Raw genomic sequence first — 13,668 nt, 5'->3', positions numbered from 1 at the left:
CTAAAAGTCAACTGGGAGAAATTGTTAAAAGAATAGACTGTAGCTTTTTAATTAAAGAGTCTGATTCAGTAGGTCAGGGTGGGGTCCAGGAATCTACATTTTAACAAATAGTCTCATGACTTTTATGCAGGGTATCAGGAGACCACGCTTGATAAAAGGCTGCTATAGAAATCTGTAAGGTCTCTTCTAACACTAACTTTATAGCTCTATGACTTGCTCCCGCTGATTCTGCTCCTGGGTTAACAATCAAGATGGTACATGCTGAAGCCTTTTCTCGTCCTTTGAGTCGGAATGAAGTTGTTGGTTTAATTTTCCGTTTGACAATATTTGGTGCAGTAACATACTTTACTATCAAATGGATGGTAGATGCAATTGATCCGACCAGAAAGCAAAAAGTAGAAGCTCAGAAACAGGCAGAAAAACTAATGAAGCAAATTGGTGTGAAAAATGTGAAGCTCTCAGAACATGAAATGATTATTGCTGCTCATCTAGTAGACCCTCTGAATATGCATGTTACTTGGAGTGATATAGCAGGTTTAGATGATGTCATCTAGTAGACCCTCTGAATATGCACGTTACTTGGAGTGATATAGCAGGTTTAGATGATGTCATTACAGATCTGAAAGACACAGTCATCTTACCTATCAAAAAGAAACATTTGTTTGGGAATTCCAGGCTTCTGCAGCCTCCAAAAGGTGTTCTTCTCTATGGGCCTCCAGGCTGTGGTAAAACGTTGATTGCCAAGGCCACAGCCAAAGAAGCAGGCTGTTGATTTATTAACCTTCAGCCTTCAACACTGACTGATAAGTGGTATGGAGAATCTCAAAAATTGGCTGCTGCTGTCTTCTCCCTTGCCATAAAGCTACAACCATCCATCATCTTTATAGATGAAATAGACTCCTTTCTACGAAACCGTTCAAGTTCTGACCATGAAGCTACAGCCATGATGAAAGCTCAGTTTATGAGTCTCTGGGATGGATTGGATATTGATCACAGCTGCCAGGTCATAGTAATGGGAGCTACCAATCGTCCTCAGGACCCTGACTCGGCTATAATGAGAAGAATGCCTACAAGATTTCATATCAACCAGCCTGCTTTAAAACAGAGAGAAGCAATCCTGAAACTCATCTTGAAAAATGAAAATGTGGACAGGCATGTAGACCCACTGGAAGTTGCCCAGGAAACAGATGGGTTTTCAGGAAGTGACCTAAAAGAGATGTGTCGAGATGCTGCCCTCCTCTGTGTTAGGGAATATGTTAATTCTACAGCAGAAGAAAGCCACGGTGAAGATGAAATCCAGCCTGTTCAACAGCAGGACCTGCATCGGGCAATTGAAAAGATGAAGAAATCAAAGGATGCAGCATTTCAGAATGCTTTAACACATGTTTGTTTAGATTAAGAGTAAAGATCATTTGTACAGTTCAAAAAAAAAAAAAACTTTGTAGCTCTTTATAGTGTTATAACTTTATAACACTAACTTTATACCTTCATTTCTAAGGATTTCAGTGTGTAGTGTTTATAATAACATATTATTCTATAGAAAATTTGTTTAGAGGCACAGATTGAATTTTAAATTATTGAAGATTTTGAACAAAGCTGCAGGGCAAGTTAAAGATAACTGGGACCATCTTTGTTCCAGTTCACACTCTTCCCCACTGAGTAAAGGAACAGACGGAGGAGAGGCACCTTCAGTGTCACTGAGAAAAAAAATACTTTCTTTATTGCCAGATATGAAGAAGCCCCTTCATTTAGATAAAAAGAATTTGGGATTTCAGAAAATAAATGAAATCCATATGTAGTAGATCTCAGCTTTAATTTTCTGACATTTTAAATCATTGGCAATGTATGGTTTATATTTACTGTTTTATTACCTTTTTCTATTGTGAATTTCCCTTCAACCTTCAACCTCATATGCTTTCCTATCAACTTTACCAGATGTCTCTTTCTGTCTGATACTGTACTTGTCTGAAACAGAAATGACTACTATTGAGAGAGTACCATATTTTTGTATACAAATTATTCAGACATATTTTTATATATATGTATATACACATGGTTTTTAACATTTAAAAATGTCAAATCTCTCAAAATATTTCATGTATATTAGCAGCAGTTTCTGCTTTACAAATAAATGATAGTTTTTCATTATTTTCCAATTTAATGAGGTTTATTTCATTCACTTATTACATCAATGAATTATTTTCTTCTAATATCAAGAAGACCAATAACTTCTTAGAATGTAAACATCCCTTCTGTAAGAGAACAAGGATAAGAGAAAATACATATTTCTTCAAGGATTCTTGCCTCCTTTGCTGAAAATTCAAACCGATCTTCTCCACATTTAATCATGGTCTAATGTGTTTCCAAGCTATTCTTTTCAAAGATGTGTACTTTTAAGTGAGGTATGAAATGACCTAACCTTATCAAAAGAGATGTTGGGATGTACCTTCTGTGGAGTACAAAATGTTGAAGACATTTTGTAAAATTGTTTGATTACTTTGGGAGAAAAGATGATCTATATTTCATTTATCTCCTCAAATTACTTACAGAGTGAAGGCTTGCTTTGGAATGCCAACTTTAATAACTTATTAGATCTAATTTTTTAATGTAAATTGAACATATTCTTGATGCAAAAAAATGCCATACATTTTACTAAGAATACAATGAATGCATATACCCTAGAACCTAAAATGCAATTATATATATATATATATATATATAAAGAATGCAATGAACTGTAAAACTTGATCTCTATCTCCAAGATTATTTCAGCTGTGTTCATATACATTTTACCTTTTAGATCAAATATTGTAAAATAGATATTATTATTCTTCCAATCTTATAGACTGAGCTAAACCCCGTGTAACACAGCTCCCAAGTGTTAAAATTCGGTTTTAACCTTCTATCAACAGTAACTCTAGAACATTTTCTACTACATCTGGTGACGATAGGAAAAGAAGGCAGTATTAAAAACAGAATGGATATAATTTCAATGAACATTATTAAAAGTTTTATGATGCTTATCTTAATTCCTTCCATTATGTGGCAAATGTAATATCCCAGATGGTTTTTGTAAAATTAGAGAAATCTTGTTTGAACAGCATTGTTGAGAAAATGAGACTGCTGAAGATTTTAGAGAATAGAACCAAACTTATCATTATTTTTCTTTGAAGATATATGATAAATTACCTATCTTTAAATTCTCATGTAGTCATTTTTTATATCAGAAATATATTTAATATCATACTGTTAAGCCATCACACACTGAACAGTTGAAAATTGGTGTAATTTAGTTCATGTAGGAAGCTGTTAAGACCCTTAAAGCAAAAATTTTTAAACTGAAAATCTTCCCTGGACTATTAAAAGTATCAATTGTTTTATAGTCTGACAGATTGGAGTTAAACTATAGTTAATAACATGCTTTTAATTAAAAAAAAGACATAAAGTACTGTACTTTCTTTCCTACCTTTTCATGTTAGCAGGAAACAATTTTCCAGTTCCTTTCAGTATCCAACTGCCAAGAAAAAAAAAGATTAGAAACAAATTCTCAAAATCGACAATATTTACTACAATTAGATTTTAGGGAATACATTACAGAGACAGATTTTACATGTTATAAATTTTTCAAACATTAATGGTGAGTAATTAACCTTTACTGGTATGTATATGTATGTTGCACTCTTACGCAGCTAATCTTTCTTTAGCCCCTTTACTTTAGGTAGTTACTCTAGGACTGGAGATAAATAAATTAATAAAGATTGCTACTTAAAGAATAATGACTAAAGGGTTGATAATGGGAGGTAAAGTCAAGATTAAGATGTGTACTGGCATAAATATTCCTTTTTTCCTATGTTTCTCCAACTTCATTGCAGACCTTTCTCTCTGTACTCTGAACATAAAGTCTTTGAACTGACTTCTTTTCTCTGCTAGAAAACTTCCCATCCCCTTGTTTTTCCTACTGATAGCTGATCTGTAACATCTCTAAGAGGCAATTTCTTATCTCTTCAACGAATCAATTCTCTGGGATATTTTTTTTCCTAGGGTCATATATCTTTGCTTAGAAGTAGTTATCAGTAGTTTAATTTTCTTTTTAGCTGTGTGATTAAAGGCATACCTCATTTAATTGCACATCACTTTATTAAGCATTGCAGATACTGTTTGTTTGTTTTTTTAACAAATTGAAGGTTTATGGCAACGCTGCATCTAACAAGTCTATCAGCACCATTTTTTTTAACAGCATGTCTTGGTTCATGTCTCTGTGTCACAGTTTCTAATTCTTGCAACTTTTCAAATTTATTGTTAGTATTATATCTATTATGGTGATCTGTGATCAGCCATCTTTGATGTTACTATTGTAATTGTTTTGAGGTCTTGATAAAACCTTGAATGTTCTTGATAGAAGACTCAACCAGTCACTATATTCCCTTAAACTGAAGCCTAATCCAGAGGAAGGCCCCAACTGTCTTTAATTCTTTGAAGGCTGAGAGAGGTGAGGAAGTTACAGAAGAAAAGTTTCAAGACAGCAGAGGCTGGTTCATGAGGTTTTAAGAAAGAAACCACTTCCATAACACGAAAGTATAAGGTGAGACAGCAAGTGCTGACGCAGAAGCTGCAGCATGTTATCCAGAAGATCTAGCTAAGGTCATTGATGAAGTTGGCTACATTAAATAGATTTTCCATGTAGAGAAAGCAGCCTTGTATTGGAATATTGAAAGAAGATGCCCTCTAGGACTTTCATAGCTAGAGAAGTGAGCTCAATGCTTTGCTTCAAATCTTCAAAAGACAGGCTGATTTTTTTGTTAGGGAATAATGCAGCTGGTGACTTTACTTTAAAGCCAATGTTCACTGACCATTCTGAAATTCCTAGGCCCCTTAAGAATTATGCAAAATCTACTCCATATATGCTCTATAAATAGGACAACAAAATCTGGATGACAACATACCTGTTCACAGCATGGTTTACTGAATATTTTAAGTCCAGTGTTGAAGCCTTTTGCTTACAAAAGATATTCTTTTCGAAATATGACTGCTCATAGACAATGTATCTAGTCACTCATGAGCTCTTTTGGAGATGTACGAGGAGCTCAATGTTGTCTTCATGCCTGCTAGCACAACATCTATTCTGCAGGCCAGGAGCAAGGAGTAATTTCAACTTTCAGGTTTTATTATTTAAGAAATAAATTTCATAAAGTTATAGCTGTTTTATTGTTCTATTACATTATTCTCATTTCTCTGATGAGTCCAGGGAAAATCAAATGAAAATCTCTGAAAAAGATAAACTATTCTAGATGCCATTCAGAACATACATGAACCATGGGAGGAGGTTAAAATGTCAATATTAATGGGAGTTTTGAAGAAGTTGATTTCAAACTTCACAGATGACTTTGAGGGATTCAAAACTTTAGCAGAGGAAGAAACTGCCAATGTGGTATAGAAACAGCAAGAGAACTAGAATTAGAAGTGGATCATGAAGATTTAACGGAATTGTTTCAATCTCAGGATAAAACTGGAGCAGATGAAGAGTTGCTTCTTAAGGATAACCAAAGAAAGTGGTTCCTTGAGATGGAAACTACTTTTGGTGAGGATACTATGAACGTTGTTCAGGTGGCGGCAAAGAATTTAGAATATTCCATAAACTTAGTTGATAAAGCAGAGGCAAAATTTGAGAGGATTGACTCCAATTTTTAAAGACATTCTACTGTGGATAAAATTCTATCACACAGCATTGCATATTACAGGAAAATATTTCATGCAAGGAAAAGTAAATGGATATGGCAAACTTCACTGTTATCTTATTTTAAGTACCTGCCACAGCGACCCCAACCTTGAGCAGCCACCACCCTGATCAGTCAGTAGCCATCAACATCAAGACAAGACCCTCTGTCACCAAAGAGATTAGGATCTGAATAATCATTAGCAGTTTTTGCAATAAAGTATTTTTATGTAAAGTATGTACATTGCTGTTTTAGACACAAAGCTACTGCATACTTACTAGACTGCAGAATAGTATGAACATAACTTTTATATGCACTGTGAAATCAAGAAATGTATGTGACTCACTTTATTGCAATATTCAGTTTATTGTGAAGGTATGGGACAAAACTCTCAACATCATTGAGCTGTGCCTTTGTTTAATTTGCTTCTATTTTCTCTATGGCATAAGCCACATAAAGGCATGGTTGGTATTTATCTGGTTAGACAGTGGTTGCCTATTGTTTATTGAACTGGCTAACAAATATCTGCCTAGGTTAAGATAGTACCTAGATTCTTTTATCTCTCCATTGAGCTCCTCGGCTTTTCCTTCAGTTGTTTATTTATTCCTTAGTTTTGTCACAGCCAAATCAGTCTTTGCACTGGATTCAGGCTTCTAGTTCCACTTTGATTTAAAAAATATCTATTTAATTCAAAGGATCTAGTTTTGTTTTTGTGTTTGATTTAGTGATAAAAAACATTGTCAGCTTAGCAAATAAATAAAAATTCCATAGGAATATTTCCTAGTATTATTTTATTATTTTATTACTAAAGTTATCATTAGGCTGGTGCTCATGCCTGTAATCCCAGCACTTTCAGAGGCCGAGGCGGGTGGATCACCTGAGGTCAGGAGTTTGAGACCAGCCTGGCCAACATGGTAAAATGCTATCTCTACTAAAAATACAAAAATTAGCCTGGCATGGTCGGGCACCTGTAATTCCAGCTACTCAGAAGGCTGAGACATGAGAATTGCTTGCACCCAGCAGGCAGAGGTTGCAGTGAGCCGAAACCACACCATTGCACTCCAGGCTGGGTGACAAGATTAAAAATCTGTTTCCCCCCCCAAAAAAGTTACCACAAAATGATTAAATGCTTAACACATAAAACGATGTTGAAAGTAATAAAACAAACTTTAAAAATCCCCAAACCACTTAAATAATAACAAGTCCAATTTTGCCAAAGCTGCTAATATTCCCTATAAACTTTCCATGATTTGAACTTTCCACAAACTCTGTATAGGGGTTACCTCTGGGAGACCCTATTGGAAATTCATAGTTTATAATTTTATGTATTTTTGTATATTTTGTTTTTTCATGGTATCTCAAACATACAGTTTGTTTTGTAGCCTTTTAAAATGGATGTAAACAATTTTATATTGTATTTTTTTAGCGTCTGCTTTTTTTTCGTTCAACATTATAGTTGTAGGGTCATCCATATTTTATGTTGCTTTAGTTAATTGATTGTTTTCACTGTTGTAGGAGGATATTTAAGCTATTTCAAATTCTTAATATTTAATACAACTCTTCCTATAAATATAACTTAAATATATTTTTAAATGTTTATCTGAGAACTTCTCTAAACAATATACCTATGTGTGGAATGGCTAGGCTAGGTCACAATATTTGTACATTTGACTGTACTAGTTATCCCACATTATTCTCAAAGCTGATTGTACCGACTGACAGTCCTAACAGTAGTTTAGTGGATGTATTGCTTTACATCCTGATCAAATTTTTTATTGTTCTATTATGTCATTCTATTTTTTGTCATATATCAAAATTTTAAATAATTCTATTATAAAGACACATGCATGTGTATGTTCATTGAAGCACTAGTTACAATAACAAAAGCATGGAATCAACCTGAATACCTGTCAATGATAGATGGGATAAAGAAAATGTGGTACATATATACCATGGAATACTATGACACCATAAAAAATAACTAGAAAACATCCCTTGCAGGAACATATATAGAGCTGTAGGCCATTATCCTTAGCAAACTAATGCAGGAACAGAAAACTAAATACTGCATGTTCTCTTTTACAAGTGGAAACTAAACAATGAGAACACGTGGACACATAGAGGGGTACAACACACCCTGGGGCCTACCTGGAGAGTGGGAGGAAGAAGAGGAGTGGGAATAAAGTAACTAATGGTTACTAGGCTTAATATCTGAATGATGAAACAATCTGTACAACAAACCTCCATGACACATGTTACCTATGTCACAAACCTGCACATAACCCACATGTACCTCTGATCGTAAAACAGAAGTTAAAAATAAATTTAAATAGCATCAGACTAGCACCATGGACAACAATGTGCATAAATCTTACTAAAAGGTAAGTGATAAAAGCACCTTTAGGAAGACTATATAGAGCATTATACAAATTCCTTTTTGAAAGCTAGGAAATAGTAAACTCAGAGACCAGAAAAGTGGTTCTCTCACTAGGAAGCAGATACAGGTGGATAGTGTAAGAGGGAAAAAAGTACACAGAAGTAAGTTTACTAATGTTCTTCAACTTGATACAGATATAAATTTGGGTTTACAGATGTTAAATGAATTAAAATAAATAGTTAAATATACAGATAGATAAATCTGGCCTGCAGAACTGTGAATCAAATAAACGTTTTTTTCTTTTCAAAATTACAAACAGCATCAGGCATTCCTTTATAGCACACAAATGGACTAAGACAGGAACAAAAAGAGAGCAAAGATGGCTATAACTGTATCAGACAAAGTTTAAAATGAATTAAATTAAAAACTGTCACAAGAGACAATAAGGTTATTAGAAAGTAATAGACAGGTCAATTTGTCAAGGGGTCTAGCAGTTATAAATATATGTGCACCCAACATTAGAACTCATAAATTAAAACAAATGAAAACAGAATTGAATCAACATAGCAGTGTAGAAGCAGAAGACTTTAACAACTCACTTTCAACAATGGATAGATCATTCATACAGACAATCAGCAAAGAAGAAACAGATCTGAACAACACTATAGACCAAGTAGATCTCAGACATACATAGAACATTCCATCTAATCATAGCAACATGCATAGTTTTCTCAGGAGCACACAAAACATTTTCCAGGAAAGATCACACATTAGGCCACAAAATGTGTCTTTAAAAATTTAAGAAGATTGAAATTATATCAACTATACTTTCTGACCACGTTATAAAACTAAAAAACAGTAACAGGAAAAAAAAAAAACAGAAAATTCACAAATATATGGAAATTAAGTGACACACTCTTGAACAACCAACAGATTCAAGAAGAAGTCAGAAGGCTATGAAAATAATCCAAGGACAAACAAAATAACCTAAATGTCTATTGACAGGTGAATATATTAGAAACACTAGTTTTTGATAAAAAGATGTTTTTAATTTTAATAATTTTTATTCCTACCCACAAGTGCAAATACATATTCTTAAAACAGATTTTGATATTTTGTAGTATATTATATTTATCCTTCCTAATTGTTTTTCAATTCTATTGACTGTTATTGACCCTTTGGTCTTCTATATAAATCGGTATAAAGGACTTTAAATAATCATGCTCAGATTTTTGTTGAAGTTACGTTGAATTTGTAGATTAATTTGGAGATAATTAATATTCCTACAATATTGAGTATATCCATAAGCATTGTCTATGTCTCCAATTATTTTTTTATTATACTTTAAGTTCTGAGGTACATGTGCAGATCTTGCAGGATTGTTACATAGGTATACACATGCCATGGTTACATAGGTGTACACATACTATGGTGGTTTCCTGCCTCCATCCCCCCTTAACCTACATTAGGTATTTCTCCTAATGCTATCCCTCCCCAGTCTCCCACCTGCTGCTATCTTTCTCCTAGCCCCTCCTCCCCAACAGTCCCCATAGCCCCATGAAGCTACCATTGACCGCCTTCACAGAACTGGAAAAAGCCACCTTAAACTTCACATGGAACCAAAAAAGAGCCCACACAGCCAAAAAAAATCTAAGCAAAAACAAACAAACAAACAAACAAACAAACAAAAAACATAGCTGGGGGCATCATGCTACCTGACTTCAAACTAGACTACAAGGCTACAGTAATCAAAACAGCATGGTACTGGTACCAAACAGAGATACAGACCAAAGGAACAGAACAGAGTCTTCAGAAGTAACGTCATGCATCTACAACCATCTGATCTTTGACAAACTTGACAAAAACAAGCAATAGGAAAATGATTCCCTGTTTAGTAAATGGTGTTAGGAAAACTGCCTAGCCATGTGCAGAAAGCTGAAACTGGACCCCTTCCTTACACCTTATATAAAAATTAACTCCAGATGGTTAAAGATTTAAACAGAGGACCTAACACCATAAAAATCCTAGAAGGAAACCTAGGCAATACCTTCCAAGACATAGGCATAGGCAAGGACTTCATGACTAAAACACCAAAGGCAATGGCAACAAAAGTCAAAATAGACGAATGGAATCTAATTAAACTTAAGAGCCTCTGCATAGCAGAAGAAACAATCATTGGCGTGAACTGGCAACCATCAGATTGGGAAAAAAATTTTGCAATCTACCCATCTGACAAAGGGCTAATATCCAGAATTTACAAAGAACTTAAACAAATTTACAAGAAAAAACAAGCATCCCCAATCAAAAAGTGGGTAAAGGATACGAACAGACACTTTTCAAAAGAAGACATTTAAGCAGGCAACAAACATACAAAAAAATGCTCATCATCACTGGTCATTAGTGAAATGCAAATCAAAACCACATTGAGATACCATCTCACACTATTCAGAATGGCAATCATTAAAAAATCTGAAGACAACAGATCATGGAGAGGATATGGAGAAATAGGAACGCTTTTACACTGTTGGTGGGAGTGTAAATTAGTTCAACCATTGTGGAAAACAGTGTGGCAATTCCTCAAGGATCTAGAAATAGAAATACCATTTGATGCAGCAATCCCATAACTGGATATGTACCCAAAGGATTATAAATAATTCTATTATAAAGACACATGTAGATGTATGTTCATTGCAGCACTATTTACAATATCAAAGACTTGAAACCAACTCTAATGCCCATCAGTGATAGACTGGGTAAAGAAAATGTGGCACATATACACCATGGAATACTATGCAGCCATAAAAAGGATGACTTCATGTCCTTTGCAGGGACATGGATGAATCTGGAAACCATCATTCTCAGCAAACTGACAAAAGAACAGAAAACCAAACACCACATGTGCTCACTCATAAGTGGGTATTACACAATGAGAACACATGGACACAGGGAGGGGAACATATGTCTCCAATTATTAAGGTCTTTATGAGTTTCAGATTTTTGTTGAATACAGATACCAAGCTTTTGATGCCACTTTCATTGAGAAAAACTCATGAGCTTAGAGTCACACTAGGACTGTAGGCCCTCATTTGAATTCTGCTCTGGACCAGAAGATAGGATCTAACTGTGCCAGATACGTAAGTGAGACCTCAGCCTTTGACTGAGTGAGTTAAGGTTGCTTGACTAGGGAAGCCATTCTCCTCATGTGATTCAGGTTGGTCTCCAGTAGTCACATGACATAAGAAAGCTGACATTCACCCTGTTATGTTATCTAAACATTCATGGCTGATGGAGCACCACTCTCTTCCCTGATGAGATCAGGGAGCTAGGGTCTGTGCTTTTAATTTTCCCCTGTGTGGAAGACAAGTAATCTGGTCTCTAATTTCTATCCTCTAGCAAAGTAATCCCCTGAAGCACTTCATGTAGTTGGTTTTTCATACAGTTTTACAGGAGCCTCCCCAGAGCATCAGTTTTGGACAAATTAACCCTTCTCAATTTTCTACATTATGGCCATATACGTAACTTGTCATATTGACTCCCAGGTAATTTTTGTTTTCCTCATTACTGTAATTGGCATTTAAAAACATATCGAGTAGCTTGGTTAAACTATAATTAATACTAATAACTTGTCTATATACTCTTTTAGGATTTGTTATATGCTAAATTTTGTCCCCACAAAATGTATATGTGCAAGTCCTAAACTCAGTACCCCAGAATGTGGTGGTATTTGGAGATGAAATCTTTAAAGTGTTAAGTTAAACTGAAGTCATTAAGGTGAGTCCTAATTTAATATGACTTTGGATTGGTGCCCATGTAAAAAGAAGAGAATAGGATGAAGATGCAGGCAGAAGGAAGGTCATGTGATGTCTCAGAGAGAAGATAGTCATGGACAACACAAGGAAAGAAGCCTCAGAGGAAGCAATCCCACTGACAGCACGATCTCAGACTTCATGGCTCCAAAACTGTGAGAAAATAAATTTCTGCTGTTTAAGCCCCACAGTTTGTGGTAATCAGTTAAGGTAGTCCTAGCAAACTAATACAGATTTCACATTGAATTGTGCTTCTGAGGTTTGGGAAGTTCACAACCTGATTGGCTATATGTGGTAGTCTTTCTTTTTTTAAATGTTTTCTTTCTTTTTTAATTGTACTTTAAGTTCTGGGATACATGTGCGGAATGTGCAAGTTTGAGACATAGGTATACGCCTGCTATGGTGGTTTGCTGCACCCATCAACCCACAATTTACATTAGGTATTTATCCTAATGCTAGCCCTCCACCCCTTGACATATGTGGTAGTCCTTAGACAATCATACCATATGGAAAAGAACACTTATTTTTTCTGCGTTATTATAATACTTTATTTTTTATTTTTACTGGAATATTTAGAACTTCTATTATAATTCTGAAAAGAATCAGTAAGTAAGTATTGATGGAAAGCATCTTAAGTTTTCACCATTATGAGTGCTGATTGTTATGGGTTTTTGATAATTACTTCTATTAGCTTAAACAGTTTCCTTCAATTCTTATTTTGTGAAGAATGTCTTATTTTAAAATTGTGAATGATTTATTTAGTAATTTCTCTGTGTTAAAGTAGGATCTTTCTTTTTTAACTCTATTATTTTAGAAATTTTAACAACTGAAGTACATGTACAATTGAAAAATCACAGCGGTTGTGGGCTACCTAACAACATTCTGGTCAATAATGAAACACATATACCACAATGGTCTCATAAGATTATAATGGAGCTAAAAATTATATCATCTAGTGACAGCATAGCCATCACAACTAACATCTTATTGCAAGACATATTACTCGTGTTTATGGTGATGCCAGTGTAAAGAAACCTACCACTCTGCCAGCCATATGAAAGTACAGCACATGCAATTATGTATAGTCCATAATACTTGATAATAATAAAAAATGACTGTTACCAGTTTATGTATTTACTATACTAAATATTATTGTAATTTTAAAGTTTATTTATGTCTTTTGTTCCTTTTTACCTTCCTACTTATTAAAGAAAAAGTTAACTTAAAATCAGCCTTAGTCAGATTCCTCAGGAAGTATTCCAAAAGAAGGCCTTGTTATCACAGGATGTGACAGCTCCGTATGTGTTATTGCCCCTGAAGACCTTCCAGTGGGACAAAATGTGGAGGTGGAAGACAGTGATACTGATTATTCTGACCCTGTGGAGGTTTACACTATTGTGTGCTCTGGTCTCAATTTTTAGGAAACAGTTTAAAAAGTAAAAATAAAAAACTAAAAAAAAAAAAAAAAAAGCCCTAAAATTAGAAAAAAGCTTATAGAATAAGGATATCAAGAAAAAATATTTTTATACAGCTGTGCAATGTCTGTTCTAAACTGTGTGTCTACAGAAGAGCCAAAAGTTTAAAGTTTGTAAAGTAAAAAAGTTATAGTGTTCAAATGTTAATTGTTGAATAAATAATTTTTAATCAACTTACTGTAGCGTAACTGTACAGTATTTATAGTCTACAGTCATGTACAGGAATGTCCTCAGCATTCACATTCACTCACCACTCACTCACTGACTCACCTAGAGCAACTTCCAGGCCTGCAAAC

At 34.6% G+C, this 13,668-nt stretch overlaps 1 protein-coding gene across 1 annotated transcript; it reads left to right on the top strand.

The window, feature by feature from the left end:
* Positions 1 to 217: 217 nt before the first annotated feature.
* Positions 218 to 1,418, top strand: LOC101045453 (outer mitochondrial transmembrane helix translocase-like). Its single transcript, XM_074393058.1, is given in 2 exon segments — positions 218 to 534; positions 597 to 1,418. Coding segments are annotated over 2 exon segments (1,086 nt in total). The 5' UTR covers positions 218 to 251; the 3' UTR covers positions 1,400 to 1,418.
* Positions 1,419 to 13,668: the final 12,250 nt, after the last annotated feature.

Source organism: Saimiri boliviensis, chromosome 1, assembly GCF_048565385.1.
Source record: "Saimiri boliviensis isolate mSaiBol1 chromosome 1, mSaiBol1.pri, whole genome shotgun sequence".
In the NCBI taxonomy this organism is placed as follows: domain Eukaryota; kingdom Metazoa; phylum Chordata; class Mammalia; order Primates; family Cebidae; genus Saimiri; species Saimiri boliviensis.
The sequence above is the reverse complement of the archived record's forward strand: the minus strand, read 5'-3'. Positions and strand labels throughout refer to the sequence as shown.